The sequence below is a fragment of the Procambarus clarkii genome, chromosome 22 (assembly GCF_040958095.1).
Source record: "Procambarus clarkii isolate CNS0578487 chromosome 22, FALCON_Pclarkii_2.0, whole genome shotgun sequence".
Lineage (NCBI taxonomy): Eukaryota > Metazoa > Arthropoda > Malacostraca > Decapoda > Cambaridae > Procambarus > Procambarus clarkii.
The window spans coordinates 34,334,751-34,362,443 of record NC_091171.1 but is presented as its reverse complement, the minus strand read 5'-3'; the positions used below and the strand labels follow the sequence as shown (position 1 = coordinate 34,362,443).

Below are 27,693 nucleotides of genomic sequence, written 5' to 3'. Positions count from 1 at the left end.
TTATTAACTCCTGAACTGCAAAGCTGTTTAAAAATACCCAGTCGATAAGCACCCGCTTGTAAATTCTCTCTTTCTCTCCCTTTCAAGAACAAGACGACACAGATTCAAGCACAGATTGAAGCTAAGGAAACAAAGGTGCCAAAAAAAACATTGGAAAGTTTTATTTTGCAGAGTGGAAGACTGTTGGAACAAGTTAAATGAGAAAGTGGTAGAAGGCCAAAACCATCAGTAGTTTCAAAACATTAAACGACAAAGAGTACTGGGAGGACGGGACACCACGAGCGTAGCTCTCATCCTGTAACTACACTTAGGTAATTACACACACACACAGACAAAGGGCAATAAATAACAACACGGGTTCCATACGGTACTACAGTCCTCCGGCTTGGTGGCTTCACTTCATAATCACTTACTAACAGCTCTTACTACCTGGGGCCAGATTCACGAAGCAGTTACGCAAGCACTTACGAACGTGTACATGTTTCCTCAATCCTTGACGGCTTTGTTTCCATTTATTAAATAGTTTACAAGCATGAAAACTTCCCAATCAACTGTTGTTATTATTATAAACAGCCTCCTGGTTCTTCGGAGTTCATTAACTGTTTAATAATTGTAAACAAAACCGCCAAAGATTGAGAAAGGATGTACAGGTTCGTAAGTGCTTGTGTAACTGCTTCGTGAATCTGCTGTACTGACAGACAGAATTATCCAGGAACTCCACAATCACAGCACCCGGGTGCCGCTCGTCGAGGGGCAACTTACTGAATGGAAACACACTTTCACAGAGCTGCGCATTCAATGTATTTTAAATCTTATCTGGCTCATGTTTCAGGCTTTTTTTTTAGAACTACTTTCCATAGATTTAGCTTTTCCCGGCCCATCTCTTTTCTCAAAGGTATATTAAATCTTAGATATTTAAATATATTTGATGGCTGAAATTTTATCTTCCATTTAAGATATGAAGCCAGAAGACACGAACTTTCAAGTCTTTTAACGGAATGTTCACATTCCCTAGAACAACAGTATGCAGCATTATGTGTATATAACAGTGGGATATATGAAACATTTGCACATTATTTACAATGTTTAATAAAAATATAAATTTTTAATTTACATATATACATTCAGTGACTAGCAACAAATAACATAGAAATGATCATGTAATGTAACTGGCAGGCAGTGTTTGGCACTAACGTACATAGTATATCACTTGGTGTAGGTGGTGAGTGTAGAAGCTACTGGTAGTGTAGCAGTTGACGGGGGCAACGTTACTCGAGGGTGTAGTAGCCTAAGGTGACACTGGTGTGTGTTGTGTTAACACAGGCGCTGTATGCAGGTGGTATCGTGGGTGTAAATTACAGAGGCATAGAACAGGAGGTAATTCTGCACATGGTCAAAACTTTAACAAGAAACAATGTTGCAAAAACAATAAACACTCAACCCCACACATATGAAAAGAAGGAAAATGACGAGGTTTCGGTCCACCCTCGACCCTTATCACGTACAAAGTGTGACTTCATAAGGGTCCAGGATAGACTGAAACGTCATAACTTTCATACCATTTCATATGTGTGGGTTAGGATATTTGCATTCTAATTTGCTCGGAAAAGCACATACCTCTCCTGATTTAAATAATTCCACAATTAACACGTTATTAAGAATACGAGTAACAGGTATAGATAAACAGTAAACCAAATTTATTAACATGTGGAAGTAAAGTATAAATAAAGTAACGAGGGTATAAGGCAACTTCCAAGTGAACCAGAGTGATGTAGTGTGAGGAAGCCACTGGAAGTAGTGCCCTTTTCACATGTGATGAAGATGTGTGAAATGTGCGGTAAACATGTGTCTGACTTACCTTCCTAGGTGGGTGTGACAGGTTTGAGAAATGAATCTTGATAAGTGTTGTGAGTGCAAAAGCAATTTCGCAATGACCTCAAGGGGGCAAGTGTATCATTAGTGTAGGGTGAGTGTACTGCTGCAAGTGAAGATGGTGCAGGTCTTGACCACAGGGGTCATGAACTCTTTTGTTGTTGTGTTGGGAACGGGAAGCATTTTTTTACGACAGCATAGGTCAGCGCCTGACCTTTTTTAAAGGACAATCAGCAACAGCTATCTAACTTGCAGGTATCTGTTTACTGCTAGGCGAAGAGAAGCATCCGATAAAAGGATACACCTGTATTCAAATGCCTCCGTTCTGGGTGGGAATCGAACCTGGGACCTTTTGGACGTGAACCCATTGTGCTGCTAACTGCAGAACTATTGTGACACAGTGAGGACTGTAAAGGGGTAAGCAAACTGACACATGAGTTGTGATGAGCATGAGTGTACCAACACAAGGGTTGTGATGAGCATGAGTGTACCAACACAAGGGTTGTGATGAGCATGAGTGGACTAACACAAGCATTGTGATGAGCATGAGTGTACCAGCACAAGGGTTGTGATGAGCATGAGTGTACTAACACAAGGGTTGTGATGAGCATGAGTGTGCCAACACAAGGATTGTGATGAGCATGAGTGGACTAACACAAGGGTTGTGATGAGCATGAGTGTGCCAACACAAGGATTGTGATGAGCATGAGTGTACCAACACAAGGGTTGTGATGAGCATGAGTGTACCAACACAAGGGTTGTGATGAGCATGAGTGGACTAACACAAGGATTGTGATGAGCATGAGTGTACCAGCACAAGGGTTGTGATGAGCATGAGTGTACTAACACAAGGGTTGTGATGAGCATGAGTGTGCCAACACAAGGATTGTGTTGAGCATGAGTGGACTAACACAAGGGTTGTGATGAGCATGAGTGGACTAACACAAGGATTGTGATGAGCATGAGTGTACCAGCACAAGGGTTGTGATGAGCATGAGTGTACTAACACAAGGGTTGTGATGAGCATGAGTGTGCCAACACAAGGATTGTGTTGAGCATGAGTGGACTAACACAAGGGTTGTGATGAGCATGAGTGTGCCAACACAAGGATTGTGATAAGCATGAGTGTACCAGCACAAGGGTTGTGATGAGCATGAGTGTACCAACACAAGGGTTGTGATGAGCATGAGTGTACCAACACAAGGGTTGTGATGAGCATGAGTGGACTAACACAAGGATTGTGATGAGCATGAGTGTACCAGCACAAGGGTTGTGATGAGCATGAGTGTACTAACACAAGGGTTGTGATGAGCATGAGTGTGCCAACACAAGGATTGTGATGAGCATGAGTGGACTAACACAAGGGTTGTGATGAGCATGAGTGTGCCAACACAAGGGTTGTGATGAGCATGAGTGTACCAGCACAGGGGTTGTGATGAGCATGAGTGTACCAACACAAGGGTTGTGATGAGCATGAGTGTACCAACACAAGGGTTGTGATGAGCATGAGTGTACCAGCACAGGGATTGTGATGAGCATGAGTGTACCAGCACAGGGGTTGTGATGAGCATGAGTGGACTAACAAAGGGGTTATGGGTGATTTAAATACACGACCAAATGTGGATGACATGGCTGTCATCCAGGCTGTGGATGACCTGGAGGACATTGTCAATGAACAACTCTTCAGTCTTCAATGACCGAAGGAGTGGTAGGAATTACATATTTCTTTTGTCTGATCATGATGGCAATGTCTACTGGGAATCTTACCTTTTAACACTTATTTAAACTCTGAATCCAATGAGTTGTACGCTACTGAATGTCTCAAGGACTACCATCAGGTCTCTGACTTCATCCTGAGTGAAGGTATCTTTGACCCAGGAGACAAAGGTGGTGCTGGTGGATTCTATGAGGGAAATCTGCCAGTTCGTCAGACGTGTGAGACAATGGCACTAGTGCGTGTTACTGTGTGGCAGGTCAGCAGATGGTGGAGGGTGGCAATCAGCGTGAACTTTTTGACAACCATGACCCTGCAAAGTGCTGAAGGTAAGGAACCCTTCTCTGCAGTCAGCAGGTGTCACATGTGTATATACGTCATATGTGTGTTCTGAGGCAGCATCGCATGGCCTCTCATACTGCTCAGAACTACTTCTGTTGTCATACTGTGACGCAGGAGGCGACCTCATCCGGGGTTCCTGTTGATCACTGCCTCCAGGTCTAGTTGGGTTTCCCAGGTTAATTGGTGGGGGACACGCAGGTGGAGGAGGAAGAAATGCAGCCCAGTTGACCTGTACGCCAGAGTCATCACTATGGTGTTGCCAGGGAGTGCCGTGGGTCATACAGGGTGATGGAGGAGCCAATAATGCTGTGGTGGCATACGGTTCCGTCATTGTATCGTTATGTACACGTGGCTCTGCGTACTCGTTCACGAGTTGGTCTGGACGCACGAGTCGCGCTGATGACAAACTAGAATCTTTGTCACTCTCTGAAGGATGCCATAATTTTTGCTCGCTGTACATGTTGACTGAATGATGGTCTGGGTAGATGGATGCGTCTTGGTAGAGGGTAGGTGTCTGAGGTGATGTGGAAGGTGGTGCTTTTTGACGCAAGTGCTTTACATACAACAAGGTGACCACCAGCACCAATAGTACTAAGGGAACTAGTAAGTACATCAACCACTCTGGCTGTGGTGAAGCATACATTACAGAACTACTACTATCATCATCCTTATTGACCCTCTGAATGCTGTGGGCATCACTGGGCCCAGCATCGAGCAGGACAGGGTCACTGAAGGGCCCAGGACCCGCGCCCGTGACGGCTGCCACGCGCACAGTGTAGAGGCGACCAGGCAGGAGGCTGCGGGCCTCCAGCCAGGGGCTTGCCACCGTCTCTGTGGTCTGGCTACCATTGTGGCTTATTGTTACCTGGTAACCCACCAGGTCCCCACGAGCTTCCTCGGCACTCACACTCGCCCACCTGATGAGTACAGAGCCTTCCTCATGCACCGTGATGTGCACATCCTTTGGAGCAATCGCAGGAACTGTGAGCAAAAAACCAACATATTGTGATACAAATATTTGTACATAAATTTTGTCCAGACAATCATAATGTCAAAGATATGGATTAAATATGCTAGTACAATTATAACTATAAACGATGTACAAGGTTTGATGAAACAGAAAATTTAAGCAACTTACCATCCTCAGGCGTAGTGAGTGAGCGAGAGTTGGAGGGTGTGCCCTCAACACTGTGCCAGAAAGGGACAATGAAAAAGGTGTAGGGGGTGTTGGGACTCAAGTCATGCAAAAGGTGGGATGAAGATGATGCACCCAGGACAGTAGCCACCTGCACGGTGCCCACCTCTGCTATGGAGTACACCAACACGCCCTCCACAGCTCCATCTGTTGGGGCCAGGAAGTCCCAGGTGAGCAGGACACTGTCAGGTGCCGTGATGGCGGCATCAGTGAGGGTGACAATGGGCCGAGCAAGGCGGCGCCGGGCTTGGCGGACCTGGTTGACAGTAAGGTTGGGATCACGAGGAGAGCGGGTGGTGACTGGATCTGACCAAGGACTTGGAAATGACTGTCCTATGTTGTTAACAGCACGGACTAGAAAAGTGTAGGTGTGTCCAGGTGTGAGACGACTCACCACACACGACTCCTTGATTATGATGGCATCAGCCACTCGCCATTCATCCCAGCCCTGCCTCCAGTACTCTACTGTGTACCACTGACCAGACTCCCCACTCACTTGAGAGTTAGGAAGCCAACTCAGCTGTACTGCTGTTTGGTTCATTGCCATAAGACGGGGCTTTGTGGGAGGAGCTGGTAACAGTAATGGTTTAAGGATGTGAGCATCACGCTCTACCTTCAGTACAGCTGCTTGTTCCACAGTGCCAGTGTTTGCCATAGCACGGCACGTATATATGCCTGCATCATCTAGATGCACATTCTTGAGAATCAGGGCACCATTCTCTTGGAGAGAGATCCGGGGGTCATCAGAGTCCTGGGTAAGTTGGCGGGACGGCAAATGAACAGCCGGTCTGTACCACCAGGAAATGGTAGCCTCAGCGGCCTCACTCACTACCTCACATGGAAAAGAGGCAGTACTTCCTGGGGCAACCATAAGATCTCTGGGCTCAGTGCCCATCACAGGTGGTGGAAGGGCTGACACCACTACAACTTCTGCCTGCCCTCTTACACCGCCACCACTGCTAACACCCCAGCAATAGTAAGTACCACTGTCCTCAGTAGCTGCATTCTCCAACAGGAGGTGGTGTCCATCATCAGACACAGAGGTATGACCCCTTGACAGGCCTGTGGTGAGGAGGGCCGTTCTGTCTAGTGTGGGCAGACGCCACAACACCAATGGCTGAGGCTCACCCTTCATGCGGCATGAAACCTTTGCTCTTTCACCAACCATAACTTGAAGGTTCTGTGGTGCATCAGCCAGCTCCGGAGCATCAACGATGGTGACAGTTGCCTGTGCTATAGCAATTCCCGCCTCATTCTCCACTTCACACACATATATGCCTGAATCAGCAACTGTCACCTGTTGCAACACCAGACGTTGTTGCATTTCTTCCATTTTGACTCGTCCCAGTGGCATCTTGCCATCCAGCCGCCGCCATGTCACTGTGGGAACTGGAGATCCTTGTGTCCGACATATCAGAACTACCACCACTCCTGACGGAGCAGTCACATTGGCTGGCTTCTCCTCAAATAGCGGTGGAGCTGAGGATGGAATTTGTTTGTATTATGGCAACTGCGTGGCTAATATGTTCACATTACATAGTTTTAAGTTGATATATTTTGTAAACATATATGAAAGTGATCTGTATTAAAGCATTAGGAAACTGTTAAATCACAAAATTATAACATAAGTGTAGTTGCGATGAAAATGGTGGGTTGAAGAGTGCACATATATATGGCGATGATGAAGATAAATGTTGATTGTCTGTAAGGCCTTCAATATGTAAAGCTTACAATGGCTTTTATTTGAATAAATCGCTCACGCCTGCAGGCAAAAAGTAATTTCTAGTCAAAAAAAAGGTGAGTGGAATTATATCATATAGAGGTAAATAAAGTACAATAACTATATTTAAACACTTACTCATTATTGTGAGTTGAGTTGGAGCAGACTCCCTGGTCCCAGCAGCATTACGGGCTCGACACACGTAGGCTGCAGAGTCTTCCTGGACGGCCTGGCTGATCACCAGGTCTCCAGCCTCAGTGACGCTGACACGACTGGAGTTGGTCACCTGCCGGCCGTCCCTCAGCCAGGTCAGCTCTGGCGGAGGAGTGGCTTTGGGCGGCCGGCATGGAAGGCTGACAGAGTCACCTACCCTGGCCTTCACCGTGGGCTCTGCCTGGCTCTGGAAGTCATACGCAAGGGTGGCCACGGTCAGTGTGGCATTGTGGGAGCGTGTAGTGCCGTAGCTATTGGACGCCACGCACCAGTAGGTGCCTGTGTCACTGTCCTTCCTGGTGGCAGTGACACGGAGGAAGAAGAGGGAACCAGAGGGCAGGAGGACACGGTGGGAGCGAGGGTCTTGTGTGGAGGTGACCACCTCTTCTCCGTCACGGAACCACCTGACGCGGGCGGCACCAGAGGCGGCACAGTTGAGGGTGGCGGGGTCGTTGCGGCGAGCCACCACGTTACTGGGGTGCTCCTTGATCACCGGTGGTCCTTCTGTAAAAGAAAGATTCCATGTTAATAGGCGCCCGCCTGCAACAACGTCACATTTCGCAGTTCCCATTGCAGGTGCATGATAAATGTGATACAGAAACATGTGTCACTATCCTGCAAGAGCATGATCCCATTTGCTGACCTTTGTTAACATGTTATTCACTGCTGGTATTAAGGCAAATGCTCAAACTTAGAAAAATGTTTGAAATAAAATAACGCAAGAAAAAATTTCAATAAGATGGCCATAGTTTTCAGCACTTTTTATTTCAAATGTGTTTAGCAAAGAAAATAAATATGTTCTGAACGATGGATCAGAGTAATGGGATTATTGATAGTTTAGGGGGATTTGCATCCGTCATACCTGCGTGATACCTGCTTGATGGGGTTCTAGGAGTTCTACTCGTCAAGCCCGGCCTGAGGCCAAGCTTGACTTGTGACAGCTTGATCCAACAGGCTGTTGCTTTGAGCTGCCCGCAGGCCCACATCCACCACAGCCTATTGGTTCGACACTTCTTGAAGAAAACTATTTAGTTTTCTCTTGAAGATGTCCACGGTTGTTTCGACAATATTTCTTATTTTTGCTGGGAGGATGTTGAACAACCGCGGACCTCTGATGTTTATACAGTGTTCTCTGATTGTGCCTATGGCACTCCCGCTCTTCACTGGATTTATTCTGCCTTTTCATCCATATCGTTTACTCCAGTATGATATTATTTTACTGTATATATTTAGTACCTGGCCCTCCAGTATTTTCCACGTGTATATTATTTGATATCTCTCTCGTCTCCTTTCTAGTGAGTACATTTGGAGAACTTTGAGACGATCCCAATAGTTTCGGTGCTTTATCGCGTGCGTCTATGTTTGTCGTATATGTCCTCTGTATTCCCTCTACTTCAGCAATCTCTCTTGCTCTGGAGGAGAAAGTGAGTACTGAGCAGTACTCAAGACGGAACAACACAAGTGATTTGAAGAGTACAGCCATTGTGATGGGATCCCTGGATTTGAAAATTCTCGTAATCCATCCTATTATTTTTCTGGCTGACGCAATATTTGCTTGGTTATGCTCCCTAAACGTAGGTCGTCAGGCATCATTATTCCCAGATTAGTTACACGCTGTTTTCCTACTATGGGCACATTTGATTGTGTTTTGTACTCTGTATTATGTTTAAGGTCCTGAATTTTACTGTACCTGAGTACCTGGAATTTATCACGGTTAAACATCATGTTATTTTCTGCTGCCCAGTCGAAAACTTTATTAATAACTGCATGTAGTTTTTCAATGTCTTCAACAGAGGTAATTTTCGTGCTGATTTTTATGTCATTTGCAAAAGATGATACGAAGCTGTGCCTTGTACTTTTGTCTATATATATGATATGAGAATATGGAAAAGCAGTGGTGCAAGGACTGTACCCTGAGGTACCAAGCTTTTAATTGCACTTGGACTCGATTTTATTTGGTGGATACTATTTGTTTTTTGTTCGGTGGGTTGGCTGGATTGCAACATGCAATCCAGTATGCCTGGTCAGTTCAGGCGGTCAGTTAAAACACTGAAGGACTGGCGATAAACAAATCAGAATAGTTTGTGCTATTTAACCCTTACACCGCTACTGTCGCTATCTGTAATTACCTCCAATGCTTAAATTGTCATGTTACTTTTTTTACCATTAGATTTGGTAACTGCCTTTAAACAGGCGTACCTCGATGTATTACTTTTAAAATAGCTGTAGCACTTAGGGGTAAATAGTACACAAGCACACGAGCGCTGCCACCTATAGACTCAGGAAACAGAGCCTGAGTCTCCCCAGGTAAAAGCCTCTCACTCCAGACATAAAGAGTTGATGCCGGAGAGCGGTCAGTCTAATATCAAATGTCTAATATCGTTGTTATGTTAAATAACCCAAACCACATATATCAGAAGCTGAGAATGTCACGGTGCTTCAGTCCGTCCAGGGTCTTTATCAAGTCCTGGACCCTTATCAAGTCCTGGGCCCTTATCAAGTCCTGGGGCCCTTATCAAGTCCTGGGCCCTTATCATGTCCTGGGCCCTTATCAAGTCCTGGGCCCTTATCAAGTCCTGGGCCCTTATCAAGTCCTGGACCCTTATCAAGTCCTGGGACCTTATCAGGTCCTGGACCCTTATCAAGTCCGGGACCCTTATCAAGTCCTGGACCCTTATCAAGTCCTGGGATCTTATCAAGTCCTGGGCCCTTATCAAGTCCTGGGTCCTTATCAAGTCCTGGGTCCTTATCAAGTCCTGGACCCTTATCAAGTCCTGGGCCCTTATCAAGTCCTGGGCCCTTATCAAGTCCTGGGCCCTTATCAAGTCCTGGATCCTTATCAAGTCCTGGGCCCTTATCAAGTCCTGGGCCCTTATCAAGTCCTGAACCCTTACCAAGTCCTGGGCCCTTATCAAGTCCTGGACCCTTATCAAGTCCTGGGCCCTTATCAAGTCCTGGACCCTTATCAAGTCCTGGACCCTTATCAAGTCCTGGGCCCTTATCAAGTCCTGGACCCTTATCAAGTCCTGGGCCCTTATCAAGTCCTGGACCCTTTTCAAGTCCTGGACCCTTATCAAGTCCTGGACTCTTATCAAGTCGTCCATTATTAAGTCGTAACTGACTTCATTTCATATAATGTTTACTTCATATTATTAACTAAGGCGTGTGAACATACGGTTTCACCCATCACTGAAGATGTCTTAGTGAGTGTTCGGTAGACAAATTGCTGATTACTTAATTCAATGAGTAATGCATGATTTACCGGAAGCTGCACAGCGGCCTGCGAGCAGAGGGGCAGTTTTATTGGCACTAAGAAAGGAATTGCCTCATAATTCGATACAGTGGTCCAAGTCCTAGACACACACACGCGAGGATCACGGGTTCGATCTCCAAACGGGGCGGATATGGTCGGGCAAATGTCCTTTCTCCAGAAGCATACCTGGTGGGTGTGTGCTGGAGCATACCAGCGGTTTCCTTTCGCCTGGTGTGTCTGTTCACCCAGCAGTAAATAGGTACCAGGGATTTAGAGAACTGTTGTGGGTTGCATCCTGGGGCAGGTCAGCAGTTGGCCTGGAGATTCCTCGATTTGCCTAGGTACAGGCTGCCTGTTTCCACAACAGGGGTACATGTGCTCTGTAAAGTTTCCTCTACCTGGATTGTACCTAGATGTGGTTCTGAGAGTTCTTCTACTCCCCGAGCCCGGCCGGGGGCCAGGCTTGACTTGTGAGAGCTTGGTCCAACAGGCTTGGAGCGGCCCGCAGGCCCAATGTCCACCACAGCTCGGTTCGTCTGGCACCTCTTCCAGGAAACTATCCAGTTTTTGTTTTCTTAAAAGATTTTCATTTTACTTCAATATTTCTATGTTCTTACATTCCACGTTTAACAGTTATTCAATATTAGCAGTTATTAGCAGTCTCCGTGGTGTAGTGGTAAGACACTCGCCTGGCGTTCCGCGAGCGCTATGTCATGGGTTCGTATCCTGGCCGGGGAGGATTTACTGGGCGCAATTCCTTAACTGTAGCCTCTGTTTAACGCAACAGTAAAATGTGTACTTGGATGAAAAAACGATTCTTCGCGGCAGGGGATCGTATTCCAGGGACCATAGGATTAAGGACTTGCCCGAAACGCTACGCGTACTAGTGGCTGTGCAAGAATGTAACAACTCTTGTATATATCTCAAAAAAAAAAAAAAAAAAAATATGTAACACTTGAACATCGTGCCACCACCGATGTTCAACTGTTGTTCACGTGGTTGTGCACAAGATGTTATACACACGGACTTCGCAAAGGTATTTAATAAATGTGACCGTGGAGTGACAGCCCATAAATTGAGGACAATGGCAATAACAGGTAAAGTAAGACGATGGATATCCAGTTTCTTGTCAAACTGAATTCAAAGAGAATCAAGTCCAAGCACACTGAAAAGCTCTCTACCTCCGGGCCTTGCACCGCTGCTTGTTCTTATTCTCATATCAGATATAGATAAAATCCAAATCACAGAGTCGTGTCATCTTTTGCACATGGCACAAAAATCAGCATGAAAATTACTTGTAAGATACACAAGCTGATATTAATAAAGTTTTTGATTGGGAAGCGGAAAATAACATGATGTTTTTAACCAACCGATTCTCAGGGTGAAATGATTACATGGAGATACCAACCTCTCTATCAGACTACCTGGATAGTTATCTTGATATTCGCGATGGTCTGAAAGTATATTACCGTTACAATAATGGTCGGCTGTACGTGTAAATAGGCAAGGGGATCTTTGACTTAATCATAGAATATTCTCAAGTTCTAATTGTATTGTATTAAAAATCTTGGGATTAAGGAACTAAATGTCAATGGTAAGCTAGTTTTCTTTGATAAGCCCTATGGCGTAGGTTTCCTTTAATGTCATAGTTTAGGGGATACTCAAATAGTTTTTGAATTTCCTATTTCACATACTTGGAGAGAGGGTGTTTTCTCACATGTCTGAGAATTATAGTAATAAACTAACCTAACCTAACCAGACCTAACCTTAATCTAGCCATAAACAGGGAGTAGATTATAGCGTTAAATATGAAGTGGTTATTAATGATTACCTCGAGGGTATGTAACCCCCTGAGGGCAGGTTGTGTTTAACAATGATAAATTTCAGATAATTAGGTGTGGATAGTTACCTTAAATGAAATATACACACACACACGCGCCTCAGTTGAAAGGCGGAACCAAAGAGACAAAACTCAACCCCTGCAAGCACAATTAGGTGAGTACACATATATACACACACATCTGGGAGGTGAAATCCTGCAAAAGTCAAATAGAGAGAAAGATCTGGGGGTTGATATCACACCGAACCTGTCCCCAGAGGCGCAAATCAAAAGGATATCATCAGCGGCATATGCTAGGTTAGCCAACATAAGAACTGCCTTTAGAAACTTGTGTTGAGCTACAATGAAAGGCTAAAGGAGTTGAACCTCACGTCTTTGGAAAACAGAGGAGTGAGGGGAAACATGATAACCACCTACAAAATTCTCAGGGGATTGACAGAGTGGACAAAGACAAACTCTTCAGCACGGGTGGAACACGAACAAGGGGACACAGGTGGAAACTTAAGTCCCCAGATGAGCCACAGAGACGTTAGAAAGAACTTTTTCAGTGGCAGAGTAGTTAATGAATGGAATACACTAGGAAGTGATGTGGTGGAAGCTGACTCCATACACAGTTTCAAATTTAGGAATGATAGAGCCCAGTAGGCTCAGGAATCTGTACACCAGTTGATTCACGGTTGAGAGGCGGGACCAAAGAGACAAAGCTTAATCCCCGCAAGCACAACTAGGTGAGAACTAGGTAAGTACACACACAAACACACACACACACAGCCCAGTAGGCTCAGGAATCTGTACACCAGTTGATTGATAGTTGAGAGGCGGGACCAAAGAGCCAAAGCTCAACCCCCGCAAGCACAATTAGGTGAGTACACACACACACACACACACACACACACACACACACACACACACACACACACACACACACACACAAAATATATATATATATATATATATATATATATATATATATATATATATATATATATATATATATATATATATATATATATATATATATATATATATATAAGGGCAGGTCCTTAATCCTAATTTTCTCTGGAATATGACCCGCCAAATCGTTTAACAACCAGGCACCCATTTACTGCTGGGTGAACAGAGGCTACAGTTAAGGATTCGCGCCCAGTCAATCCTCCCCGGCCAGGATAGGAACCCAGGCCAGAGTGCTCGCGAAGCGCCGGGCGAGTGCTTTACCACTGCGCCGTGGGAACTGCGGGGAACAAAGTACAAGACAAATACTTCTACTCATAGTAGGAAAGCAACACGTAAAGAATCTGGGAATGGTGGTGTCTGACAACCTAACGTTTAGGGAGCGTAACCAGGCAAATATAACGTCAGATAGAAAAATGATTGGATAGATTATGAGAACCTTCAAAGTTTAAATCCAGGGATCCAATCACAAGGCACTTCTCAGTAAGGGATGGCGGATCAACCAGGTTGTAATGGATTTGTGGGGCTGCGAGTCTCTCCAAGCAACAGCTTGTTGGACCAAGCTCACACAAGTCAAGCCTAGCTCCGGGCCGGGCCAGGGGAGTAGAATTTTCAGAACCCACTCCAGGTACCCACACAGCTGTACTTAGCAACTTCAACCACCACAGCTGTATTTAGCAACTTCAACCCCACACAGCTGTACTTAGCGACATCCACCCACACAGCTGTTCAGTGTACTCCAGAATACCCACCCACACAGACCCGCCTGGTATCCACCTGCGGTCAGTACAGGAACACTCAACAAAAACTAGACTCGTCAGCTATTATATAATGGTTCCTTGATAAGATCATCCTGGGGAGTCATCACATGCGTGTCTGGCGGCCGGCATCGCACTCCGTGGCATATGGCGAGGTAATGCTCTTTATGGCGAGTAGTCTCTGTACTTAACACTGATGGTCAAGTATGACATTGAAGAGACGTGCATATAAGATACGTGAACTAGTTTTGTATGCCAAATAAAAGTATCGAGCACTAGCAGGCTTAAGCTTTAGTGTGTAGTACACACGTGTCTGTGTGTGGTGCGCGTAGGGACGGTCCTGGGTCCCTGTTGGGGTCTCACATGCATCCTAGACCAGTATAGCTGTCCTCAGAATGTTTAAGGAATTGAACATGCTGGGATCTCGCTCAGCATTACAGAAGTAAATGTTTAGCTTGAATGGTCTCCATTTAAATATATATATATATATATATATATATATATATATATATATATATATATATATATATATATATATATATATATATATATATATATATATATATATATATATATATATATGTGTATATCACGAAAATAAACACGTGATTAAGAATGTGACAATGTCAGACCACGGAGGAAAAATGAAACAGGAATTTCCTTAAGTACTTTCGTATATTAAATACATCTTCAGAAGGTGAAGTAGAAGTATTTATGTCTTGTACTTTGTTCCCCGCAGTTCCCACGGCGCAGTGGTAAAGCACTCGCCCGGCGCTTCGCGAGCACTCTGGCCTGGGTTCCTATCCTGGCCGGGGAGGATTGACTGGGCGCGAATCCTTAACTGTAGCCTCTGTTCACCCAGCAGTAAATGGGTGCCTGGTTGTTAAACGATTTGGCGGGCAATATTCCAGAGAAAATTAGGATTAAGGACCTGCCCTTATATATATATATATATATATATATATATATATATATATATATCCTCTTTTGCATAGCGGTTCGAGAAATTACAGCCAGACTGTCCAGCGAGCTCAACATCTGGTTCCTGGATGATGGCACTCTGGCAGGCACACAAGATTCCCTGCTAGAAGACCTACAGCTGGTGAAGACACGGGGGGAGTCCATGGGTCTCGTTCTTAACCCCTCCAAGTGCGAAATTATTGCATCCAGTGAAGTAATCATTAGAGCAGTGAAATCAGTTCTACCAGAAGCCTCAGTCGTTAAACCTACCGACAGCACACTACTCGGAGCACCTCTGGGCCACAATGCTATTGCTGCGGCCCTTGACGAAAAGTTTAGAGACCTAAAGAGGATGGAAGAGAGAATTGGGGACTTGGACTCCCATGATGCCCTCTACCTTCTCACAAAGTGCCTTACCTTGCCCAGGCTAACATACTTCTTAAGGTGTGCACCAACTTTTGGCAACCCACTTCTAAATCAATATGATGAGCTCCTCAGGTCAATATTCAGGAAGGCGCTCAACCTAGATTTAGATGACAGTCAGTGGGACCAAGCAACACTGCCAGTGAGATTTGGAGGGATAGGCATACGAAAGGCAACTGAGGTAGCACTTCCAGCATTCTTATCCTCATGTACAGCAGCCAACGAATTGGTAGGGCAGATCCTACCAGAGCGTATGAGAGAGACAGCGGGAACTCATGATCAAACGTTCATCGAAGCAGCCAGACAATGGGACACCATTGCACACCCTCAACCCCGACCACAAGTCCCAAAAGACCACAAGCAGGCCCACTGGGATAGCCCCATAATGGAAAAGACTGTCACAGCAATGATTGACAACGCTGATGCTGAAAACAAAGCCCGCCTCCTAGCGGTAACAGCACCCCACGCCGGGGATTTCTTATTTGCTGTGCCCAATGCAGCCCTGGGAACTCGCCTCAGTCATGACGCTCTCCGCATTGGAGTTGCCCTTCGCCTTGCCGCCCCCATCCTCACCGAACATAGGTGCATCTGCGGAACTGCGATGGCAGACCAATATGGTCGTCATGGTCTGGTATGTCGTAAATCACAGGGTAAAATTGCAAGACATGAAGAAGTCAATGACATCATCAAGAGGAGCCTCGCCACAGCCCGCTGCCCGGCACAAAGAGAACCACACTTATCCAGACCTAACGACCCTCAGAAGCGCCCTGATGGGGTCACCTTGCTACCTTGGAAGGATGGTAAGCAAGTGGTATGGGACTACACGTGCGCTGCCACACTGGCCAGTACCTACCTCCACTACAGCACACGTGAAAGCGGTGGTGCTGCTTCTTTCAGGGAATCGCAGAAAATTATTAAATATAGAGGTCTAGCACACTGCTACAGCTTTGTTCCGATCGGCTCGGAGACCCTCGGTTCGTGGGGAAAATGTGCATTGAAGTTCCTGAAGGAATTGGGGGACAAATTGATCAGCGCTACAAAAGACCAGAGAGCAAAAAGTTTCTTGTTCCAGCGCCTCAGTGTTGCGATTCAGAGGGGAAATGCCTGTTGCGTCTTGGGCACTAGTCCAACTTCAGAGGAATTCGAAGAAGTGTTTGACTTGCAACAATGATCGAACCCGTCTGTGACATTCATCAATGTTTCCCAGTGTTGTGTTTTTCAAGAGATCCATAACCTTTAAGCACCTTTTTGCAGTATTATTTTTGTATCAACCCATGTATATCTTGTAACCATCAAATGCATAATAAAGCACAAAAAATAAAAAAGGAAGGGGGTGGTAGGAGAAAAGCACACAGAAACTGTATTGGAGGGGATCTAAACATTCCTTCTAATGCGTTATGCGTGGTTTCCTCCGAGGCTATGGGTCCCCCTTCTTCCAGCTAGAGGTGGTACTCCCTTCTATATATATATATATATATATATATATATATATATATATATATATATATATATATATATATATATATATATATATAGTGTGTGTGTGTGTGTGTGTGTACTCACCTAATTGTGTTTGCGGGGGTTGAGCTTTGGCTCTTTGGTCCCGCCTCTCAACTGTCAATCACACCTTCTGAAGATGTATTTAATATACGAAAGTACTTAAGGAAATTCCTGTTTCATTTTTCCTCCGTGGTCTGACATTGTCATATATATATATATATATATATATATATATATATATATATATATATATATATATATATATATATATATATATATATATATATATATATATATATATATATATATATATATATATATATATATATATATATATAATATATTGGTAGCAATCTTTCTTGTAAACAAATGTTGTTGAATATGACCGAAAGGGAAAGATTAATGATTCTAACACGAATCTTCTCAATATTTCTTACGTTGATATATACGGCTCTTGTGCAAATAAGCTTGAATGGTCCCCAAGCCAATATATAACAGAAAACTCACCCCACAAGGTTTCGACCCCAAGACAGCCAGGTCTCCATGCGCCTTAGCGTGCCTAAGGTGACACGCTAAGATGAATGGAGCCCCCTGGCTGTCTGGGTTCGAATCCTTCTGAGGTGAGGCGTTTTCTGTTATATATATATATACATATATATATATATATATATATATATATATATATATATATATATATATATATATATATATATATATATATACGTGTGCATCACATCACATCACGTGTGCATTCACATTGGCTGATACCTATCTACCTTACAGCGCAGCAGAGGGAGGCGGGGCGGCCACCTTCAGGGAGACCCAGAAAACTAACAAGTACAGGGACCTAGAACGTTGTTACAGGTTCGTGCCAATAGGCTCTGAGACTCTGGGCGCCTGGGGTAAATGTGCACTTAAGTTCCTGAAGGAGCTGGGCGAGGAACTCATTGGGAAGACTAGAGACCCAAGAGCGGCCAGTTTTATGTTCCAGCGCCTCAGTGTTGCTGTTCAGAGGGGAAATGCGTGCTGTATCTTGGGTACGCACCCGACCCCCGAGGAGCTGGACGAGGTCTTCGAACACTGATTGGTATATTGTTGTATAAGTGTGTGTTTTCTGTAAACTGCAGCATTGCAATAAAATCAAATAAAAAAAATAATAGGGGTGGTAGGAGAGGAAAAGATTAAAGTATTCAGTGAGAATCCACAAGGTCTTCTCTGAACACTATTTATTTTCTTCTTCGAGGATGTGGGTCCCTTTAATTAAACCAGTGGTGGTACCCCTAAATATATATATATATATATATATATATATATATATATATATATATATATATATATATATATATATATATATATATATATATATATATATATAGTAGGAGAAGAAAATATCAAAGTGTTCAGTGAGGATCCACAAGGTCTTCTCTGAGTACTCTTTATTTTCTTCTCCGAGGCTATGGGTCCCTACACTTGCACCAGAGGTGGTACCCCTTCTAGGTTTTATTTATATATATATATATATATATATATATATATATATATATATATATATATATATATATATTAAATATGACCGAAAAAGTAAGATTAATAATTCTAACACGAATTTTCTCGATCTTTCGTACATTTCTTTTCACTGTTGGTGGTAATTCAAAAATCAATTCTCCAAAATTCATTTTTTTTATTTTTTTTAGACTAGAAATAAAAAATGAATTTTGGAGAATTGATTTTTGAATTACCACCAACAGTGAAAAGAAATGTACGAAAGATCGAGAAAATTCGTGTTAGAATTATTAATCTTACTTTTTCGGTCATATTTAATAATATATGTCTACAGGAAAGACTGCTACCAAAATATACTAATATATATATATATATAATATATATGTGTGTATATCACGAAAATAAACACGTTATTAAGAATGTGACAATGTCAGACCACGGAGGAAAAATGAAACAGGAAATTTCCTGTTTCATTTTTCCTCCGTGGTCTGACATTGTCATATAATATATATACTAATACATATACTAATATATATAATAAATATACTAATATATATATATATATAATACTAATATATATATATATATATATATATATATATATATATATATATATATATATATATATATATATATATATATATATATATTAGATAGATAGATACTATCTACATATGGAGAAACAATTTCATTTGGCTAACCCATTCTTATCACTGTTGTCCTGTCTCCCTGTGTTCGTTCTCTAAATAATGGGGAGACAGTAGACGTGTGTTGCATGCTCCGCTCCACCTTACTGTCTGGCTGTGGTGATGAGTGAAGCCTCCTGCATTGGAGCGGCTGGTAGCGGTTATCTAGGCATGACATATCCTGCTCTGGATAAGTCTTAAAATATCCTTGGGAAGTTGTGGCGGCCACCCTTACCGGCCATCAGGTCAGACACCCAGCTGTTGTTGTGAAGACTTCTCCCTCTTCCCTTTACCGGCCGCCTGCCTCCACCGGGGAGGCCGCCTGCCTCCACCGGGGGGGGGGGGGGCCGCCTGCCTCCACCGGGGGGGGGGGGGGCCGCCTGCCTCCACCGGGGGGGCCGCCTGCCTCCACCGACGGGTCGCTTGCCCCCACGGGGGTGCCGCCTGCCTCCACCGGGGGGCCGCCTGCCTCCACCGGGACGCCGCCTGCCTCCACCGGGAGGCCACCTGCCTCCACCGGGGGACCACCTGCCTCCACCGGCCGTCTGCAATATATCCGCTAAGCGTTGGCTTGCCAAATTGTGATCTGATCTATCTTGAGGTTATCGTTATCTTGAAATGATTTCGGGGCTTAGCGTCCCCGCGGCCCGGTCCTCGACCACTGTTGGACGCCAGTTAGGCGCCATGGACATACACATAGAGTGATCTAATACCCCTCTTAAGCTAAACAACTTAATAGGCATCAACAAGGTTGTCAGCAGATTTGAATGCAATCTGCTCTGCGCCTGCAGCCCTCAGACCTTCAGAGACAGCCCTGGGCAACGGACCTTACACACTCTAGCTAGCTCCTGGCCCGGTGTAGAAGATATATATATTTATATAATAAACTAAGGAAAAGCAGTGGACGTTTGGTACTCCAATTCCTGCCCACTACCGAGTAAACTCCAGACCATGTTAATCATTCTACAACAACATCAACTGATGCTACACCAAGCCTCCTTTTTCTTACACTTCCAAAGAAAGCAGTTGTCTAACTCCCAGGTACCTAGATGTACTGGTTTCGTAAATGGTTGCATAAATACTTGGTGAATCCTGGGGGCATGATGTCTGAGTCAGTGGGCATGGCGTCTGAGTTAGTGGGCATGGTGTCTGAGTTAGTGGGCATGGTGTCTGAGTCAGTGGGCATGGCGTCTGAGTCAGTGGGCATGGCGTCTGTGTCAGTGGGCATGGCGTCTGAGTCAGTGGGCATGGTGTCATAGTCAGTGGACATGGCGTCTGAGTAAGTGGGCATGGTGTCTGAGTCTGTGGGCATGGCGTCTGAGTTAGTGGGCATGGTGTCTGTGTCAGTGGGCATGGTGTCTGAGTCAGTGGGCATGGCGTCTGAGTTAGTGGGCATGGTGTCTGTGTCAGTGGGCATGGTGTCTGAGTCAGTGGGCATGGTGTCATAGTCAGTGGGCATGGCGTCTGAGTCAGTGGGCATGGCGTCTGTCAGTGGGCATGGCGTCTGAGTCAGTGGGCATGGCGTCTGAGTCAGTGGGCATGGCGTCTGAGTCAGTGGGCATGGCGTCTGAGTCAGTGGGCATGGTGTCTGAGTCAGTGGGCATGGCGTCTACGTCAGTGGGCATGGTGTCTGAGTCAGTGGGCATGGCGTCTGAGTTAGTGGGCATGGTGTCTGTGTCAGTGGGCATGGTGTCTGAGTCAGTGGGCATGGTGTCATAGTCAGTGGGCATGGCGTCTGAGTCAGTGGGCATGGCGTCTGTCAGTGGGCATGGCGTCTGAGTCAGTGGGCATGGCGTCTGAGTCAGTGGGCATGGCGTCTGAGTCAGTGGGCATGGCGTCTGAGTCAGTGGGCATGGTGTCTGAGTCAGTGGGCATGGCGTCTACGTCAGTGGGCATGGTGTCTGAGTCAGTGGGCATGGCGTCTGAGTTAGTGGGCATGGTGTGTGTAAGTGGGCATGGCGTCTGAGTCAGTGGGCATGGCGTCTGAGTTAGTGGGCATGGTGTGTGTCAGTGGGCATGGCGTCTGAGTCAGTGGGCATGGTGTCTGAGTCAGTGGGCATGGCGTCTGAGTCAGTGGGCATGGTGTCATAGTCAGTGGGCATGGCGTCTGTGGGCATGGCGTCTGAGTCAGTGGGCATGGCGTCTACGTCAGTGGGCATGGCGTCTGAGTCAGTGGGCATGGTGTCATAGTCAGTGGGCATGGTGACATAGTCAGTGAGTGGGCATGGCGTCTGTGTCAGTGGGCATGGCGTCTGAGTCAGTGGGCATGGCGTCTGAGTCAGTGGGCATGGCGTCTGAGTCAGTGGGCATGGCGTCTACGTCAGTGGGCATGGTGTCTGAGTCAGTGGGCATGGTGTCATAGTCAGTGGGCATGGCGTCCGTGGGCATGGCGTCTGAGTCAGTGGGCATGGTGTCATAGTCAGTGGGCATGGCGTCTGAGTCAGTGGGCATGGTGTCATAGTCAGTGGGCATGGCGTCTGTGTCAGTGGGCATGGCGTCTGAGTCAGTGGGCATGGCGTCTGAGTCAGTGAGCATGGCGTCTACGTCAGTGGGCATGGTGTCTGAGTCAGTGGGCATGGTGTCTGAGTCAGTGGGCATGGCGTCTGAGTCAGTGAGCATGGCGTCTACGTCAGTGGGCATGGTGTCTGAGTCAGTGGGCATGATGTCTGTGTCAGTGGGCATGGCGTCTGAGTCAGTGGGCATGGTGTCATAGTCAGTGGGCATGGCGTCTGAGTCAGTGGGCATGGTGTCATAGTCAGTGGGCATGGTGTCATAGTCAGTGGGCATGGTGTCTGAGTCAGTGGGCATGGCGTCTGAGTTAGTGGGCATGGTGTCTGTGTCAGTGGGCATGGTGTCTACGTCAGTGGGCATGGTGTCTACGTCAGTGGGCATGGTGTCTACGTCAGTGGGCATGGCGTCTGAGTCAGTGGGCATGGTGTCTACGTCAGTGGGCATGGTGTCTGAGTCAGTGGGCATGGTGTCTACGTCAGTGGGCATGGCGTCTGAGTCAGTGGGCATGGTGTCTACGTCAGTGGGCATGGCGTCTGAGTCAGTGGGCATGGCGTCTGAGTCAGTGGGCATGGTGTCTGAGTCAGTGGGCATGGCGTCTACGTAAGTGGGCATGGTGTCTGAGTCAGTGGGCATGGCGTCTGAGTCAGTGGGCATGGCATCTGAGTCAGTGGGCATGGTGTCTGAGTCAGTGGGCATGGTGTCTGAGTCAGTGGGCATGGTGTCTACGTCAGTGGGCATGGCATCTGAGTCAGTGGGCATGGTGTCTGAGTCAGTGGGCATGGTGTCTGAGTCAGTGGGCATGGTGTCTACGTCAGTGGGCATGGTGTCTGAGTCAGTGGGCATGGTGTCTGAGTCAGTGGGCATGGTGTCTACGTCAGTGGGCATGGTGTCTGAGTCAGTGGGCATGGTGTCTGAGTCAGTGGGCATGGTGTCTGAGTCAGTGGGCATGGTGTCTACGTCAGTGGGCATGGTGTCTGAGTCAGTGGGCATGGTGTCTACGTCAGTGGGCATGGTGTCTACGTCAGTGGGCATGGTGTCTGAGTCAGTGGGCATGGTGTCTGAGTCAGTGGGCATGGTGTCTGAGTCAGTGGGCATGGTGTCTGAGTCAGTGGGCATGGTGTCTGAGTCAGTGGGCATGGTGTCTACGTCAGTGGGCATGGTGTCTGAGTCAGTGGGCATGGTGTCTACGTCAGTGGGCATGGTGTCTACGTCAGTGGGCATGGTGTCTGAGTCAGTGGGCATGATGTCTACGTCAGTGGGCATGGTGTCTACGTCAGTGGGCATGGTGTCTGAGTCAGTGGGCATGGTGTCTACGTAAGTGGGCATGGCGTCTGAGTCAGAGCCAAAAGGTCATTCCCATGGAACAACAGAAGCATATATATTGGTTAAATAGGTTAGGTTATTTAAGGTTAGAATAGGTGAGGTTAGAATTGGTCAAGTGAGGTTGGGTTAGATTAGGTTAGACTAGAGTAGGTTAGATTAGGCCAGGTTAGAGTAGGTTAGGTTAGATTAGGTTTGTTTATAGTGATGACGCTGCTGGTACGAACTTTTTTCCGGTCTTAGACCCTACATATTAGGTGTTTTATTAAATGTATTTGAGCGGTAATAGTGCCATGAAAGCAAGTGTTAAACTATAACAAGTGTTATATGGAGCTATGAAAAAAAGGTTTCAATTCGTGAAGATTTTAATAAACAGAATACGGGAACTAAAAATAAAAAAATGTAGGCCTACACATAGGCGATATACTGAATGCCAAGCCTGGTGATCGTAGCAGTGGAAGGGGGGGGGGGGTGAAATCAGTACTTGCAAGAAGTACTGGACCAACCGGGTTGTAATGGATATGTGGACCTGTTGCTCCAAGCAACAGCCTGTTGGACCAAGTTATTACAAATCGAGTGTGGCCCATGGCCAGGCTTGGAGAGAAGAACTCCCAAACACCTCTTCAGGTAAGATCCAGATGAACATCAGTAATCTGAGATGTTTCAGTAATAACTGAGAAGTCTCTCAGTAATAATGAAACATTAATAATATACAATAGCTTCTATTTAATATAAGATGACTGTTAGCTACGTTGATTTCTTTTACGTAATTGTCTAATTTCTCAGTAAAATCTCGCAAAGATTGTACATTACTGTTAAAGAACTCGGAAGGAATTTCTTGGACTGGTCAACCAGGCTGTTGGACCAGGCTGACGTATGAGTCACAGCCTGGTTGATCAGGTATCCTTTGGTATACCACTACTGTTGTGATCCATGTCGGGGAATTTTTGTAATCATCATATGAAATTATTTCATCATGTATATTGTGAACTGGCAGTATGAATTATGAGAAGTACATATATGGTGGGTACATCCTCCAGTAAATCTCGTTATTATATGATTCACTTTATGTCTACTAATTAGGATTTCCGACTATAGGCCTACGTTAAACATATCAACAGTATGTACGAAACATTACAAATAGAATATATACTGTATTTTTGCTCAAAATTTCCAGTTTAACTTTTTAACGTGGAAAATGTTAATTTTATGCCACTTTTAATTGAAGTGAAGAAGGTTGGACAAAATGCCAAAATCTTTGATAGGCCTACACCTGTGAAAGGACCTGGGCTAAGGGAGACTCAACGAGGATTTATGGATCCGGAGATTTGTACTGTATAGATTAAATTCATTTCATTTTATAAAAAAATCATAGAAATCTAAGTAAGAATTGCTACCTCAGGAAACCACATACTTCTCATACTTGCAGGCTGGGCTTATGAGTCAAAATGTAATCAGCACCGTTGTATCTTAGATAAATTCCTCTTTAAGCCAAAATCTAATCAGCATCATATTATCTTGTCATAAATCGCCAAGTCGTTTAGACACTACAGGGAAGAAAAGAAACCTTTCATTTCTTTCAAATTAAAAATCCAAAATCAAAGAATGTATTTATATAAGTTGGTATATTTATATTTGAATTTACACAAAATTCCAGTACATTGTTTACTACCTTGAGGTTACCTTGAGGTGCTTCCGGGGCTTAGCGTCCCCGCGGCCCGGTCGTCGACCAGGCCTCCTGGTTGCCGTACTGATCAACCAGGCTGTTAGACGCGGCTGCTCGCAGCCTGACGTATGAGTCACAGCCTGGTTGATCAGGTATCCTTTGGAGGTGCTTATCCAGTTCTCTTGAACACTGTGAGGGGTCGGCCAGTTATGCCCCTTATGTCATAAGAAGCATACGACTAAGGGGCATATTATGACTAAGTCATAATATCAGCATAATGCATGATCATTATATTTATATACAGTAAGATTTAGATTTAAATATAGAAATTATATTTTCAGTGAGTTATGAAATTCATGAGAGTTGGAGTGGACAGATGCAACAGAAACAACTTACAGCTCACCATCACAGCCGTCGACTCATACTGACAAAACGTAACAAACTTACAATGTTGAAAAGACTATGAAAGATAAATACTTCCATTAAATTCCATGAAGCCTCTCTAACTGTACTTCTGATTAATTCCGAAAGACTCGTGGCTCTTAATGCTTAAGTCATGTGTATTTTCTTTGAATTTCCGGAACCTGTTAACTTGTCAAAATTGCGATACGGAATCCGGACATAAGTCACAGTGAACACATGACGGTTCGTCAATATATTTTCAACCTACCTAACCTAACCGAACAGAATTTATCTCTAACGAACCGAACCGAACCCCAGCCACAACTAACCCGTCCTCCAGCTGACTTGGTATATATGACTATGGTATATATATACCTGACTATGGTATATAAACCTAACGATATACGGTTTTGACAATTAACTTGGTCGGAAAGCCTGTTTACAAGTCAGATCGTACGCAAGACGGTTGGTCAACGTATTTTAAACCTGCCTAATCTTTTCCAGCCAAACCCCACCTAACCCAAACGAATCTGACACACCCTAACCTAAGTTAACACAGACTAACCTAAGTTAACACAGACTAACCTAAGTTAACAAAGTCTAACTTAGTTTACATATCCTAAATTAGTTAACACAGCCTAACTTAGTTAACACAGCCTAACTTAAGTTAACATACAGCCTAACTTAATTAACATATGCCTTAACTTAGTTAACATACAGCCTAACTTAAATTAACATACAGCCTAACTTAAATTAACATACAACCTAACTTAGTTGATACCTGGTTGATGGGGTTCTGGGAGTTCTACTCCCCAAGCCCGGGACAAGGCCAGGCTTGACTTGTGGGAGTTTGGTCCACCAGGCTGTTGCTTGGAGCGGCCTGCAGGCCCACATACCAACAACATACAGCTTAACATAACATACCATACAGCTTAACTTAAGTTAACATACAGCCTAACTTAAGTTAACATACAGCCTAACTTAAGTTAACATACAGCCTAACTTAGTTAACACAGCCTAACTTAATTAACACAGCCTAACTTAATTTAACACAGCCTAACTTAAGTTAACACAGCCTAACTTATTTAACACAGCCTAACTTAGTTAACACAGCCTAACTTAAGTTAACACAGCCTAACTTAAGTTAACACAGCCTAACTTAAGTTAACGCCGCCTACCCTAACGATATAACGTTTAAACAATTAGAAAACTATCTTTTTGCCAATATCCCGATGCACCTAAGAGGTAAAATCTTAAGTGTTATAGGCAGTACCTGGTTGATACGTGGTTGATGGGGGGTTCTGGGGGTTCTTCTACTCCCTAAGCCCGGCTCGAGGCCAGGCTTGACTTGTGAGAGTTTGGTCCACCAGGCTGTTGCTTGGAGCGGCCCGCAGGCCCACATACCCACCACAGCCCGGTTGGTCCAGCACTCCTTGGAGGAATAAATCTAGTTTCCTCTTGAAGATGTTCTGATGTACCAGATGAAGATGTACTTCCTCTTGAAGAAGTACACCAGACCTCGTGTGTATAACCGCTGACATAACACACCTCGCTAGGCCCTTTGGCTGTTTTATGAACCTCACTAATTACTACAATTAGTGGTAATTCCACATTACCTCCCTTGGAAGCTCAACTGTGACATACATGCGTACAATAGACCTCGATTCATCATCTTAAACGGAGTATTTGCCAGAATCGAAACGTTTAGCGTACTAATGGCTCTTAAAACATGTATTATATATGAAAACTCATAAAACATTATATTTATCTGTTTTCAACAAGTCGAGTCTGGCCCCCAAGCCAGCCTCGGGAAGCAGAACAACTCGCGGAATCAGATTCAGGTAATAAGGTGTTCCGAGGAGATATGCCCCCCCAAAAAAAAAATATTTTGAAATTATGCGCATTTGCAAAAAGTCAAAATAACGCGGCTTGAACAAATAACGCAACATCAAATAACGCAGTTCTGGATCAAAGGAACCCTCGGGGCATTCAACAACAATAATTTACTTTAAAATCATTATTAATGAATGGTTGTACATTTGTAAGTGGGATTGTTTACAAAATTCAAATTAGTATGCAAATTTTACTGTCAAATCGCCACAAACCGGACACATTTCACCTGTGAGGAATGGCATGCTCAAAACATATGCAACACTGGCAGCGTGTCCTCCCACACACTTCGAAATAAACTCAACACTGGCAACAGTGAGTACCCATACACTACCCAACACCTCATACCCAACGCTGGTAGTAACGAGTGCCCATACACTGTACGGGGTTTGTGGAAGCCACCTCCATCCATAACTTTAAGAATTCAACAAAGAATTCAAACGTCAGAACAGAGATATATTATATAAGGCAACAGGTATAACCAGGCTAGTAGACGGGGCATAAAAGAGCTAGACCTCTCGTCCCCTCCCCCCCTCCCTTAGTCACTGTTAAGTAACGCCCAACACCTGAAAATATACCTACACCCATCACTGGCAACAGCGAGCGTACCCCATACACCTCTCTGTGTACCGAGTATCCTTGTAAACTATGTGTAGAATAGGGAACAGACTCACCTTCTTGGGCGTAGGTTACACCAAGTAGAAACACCAGTGGCAGAATATACATGGTTACAAATTCAGTGTATCCTCACTGACTCGTGGAAACCGCTGGAGCACAAAAACTTTTACCATATTGACATTGCACTTAATGCACCTCCTGAGTTTGTCAATTCACTTTTACATCCATGCCAGACGTCATTCGTCTCTCAGAGAAATGATAATGCGAACATTACACAAGGATAAAGGAAGAGGGGGTGGTTCAGAACAAGCGTAAGGGCGCTCTGAAGCGTAGCCAGCAGCCTCCTTTTCCACGGT

General features: G+C 44.9%; 1 protein-coding gene across 2 annotated transcripts; it reads right to left on the bottom strand.

The window, feature by feature from the left end:
* Positions 1–1,071: 1,071 nt before the first annotated feature.
* LOC123758745 (roundabout homolog 1) lies at positions 1,072–27,693 on the bottom strand. 2 transcript variants are annotated; one of them, XM_045743394.2, is made up of 4 exons: positions 27,394–27,693; positions 6,982–7,560; positions 5,067–6,602; positions 1,072–4,909 (listed from the first exon to the last, which is right to left on the bottom strand). In XM_045743394.2, the coding sequence occupies exons 1-4, from the start codon at positions 27,443–27,445 to the stop codon at positions 3,822–3,824; spliced, it is 3,255 nt and encodes a 1,084-aa protein (XP_045599350.2). In that variant the 5' UTR covers positions 27,446–27,693; the 3' UTR covers positions 1,072–3,821. The 2 variants fall into 2 exon arrangements, with proteins under 2 accessions (XP_045599350.2, XP_069184934.1); XM_069328833.1 differs by lacking the exon at positions 27,394–27,693 and having other exon boundaries at positions 6,982–8,557.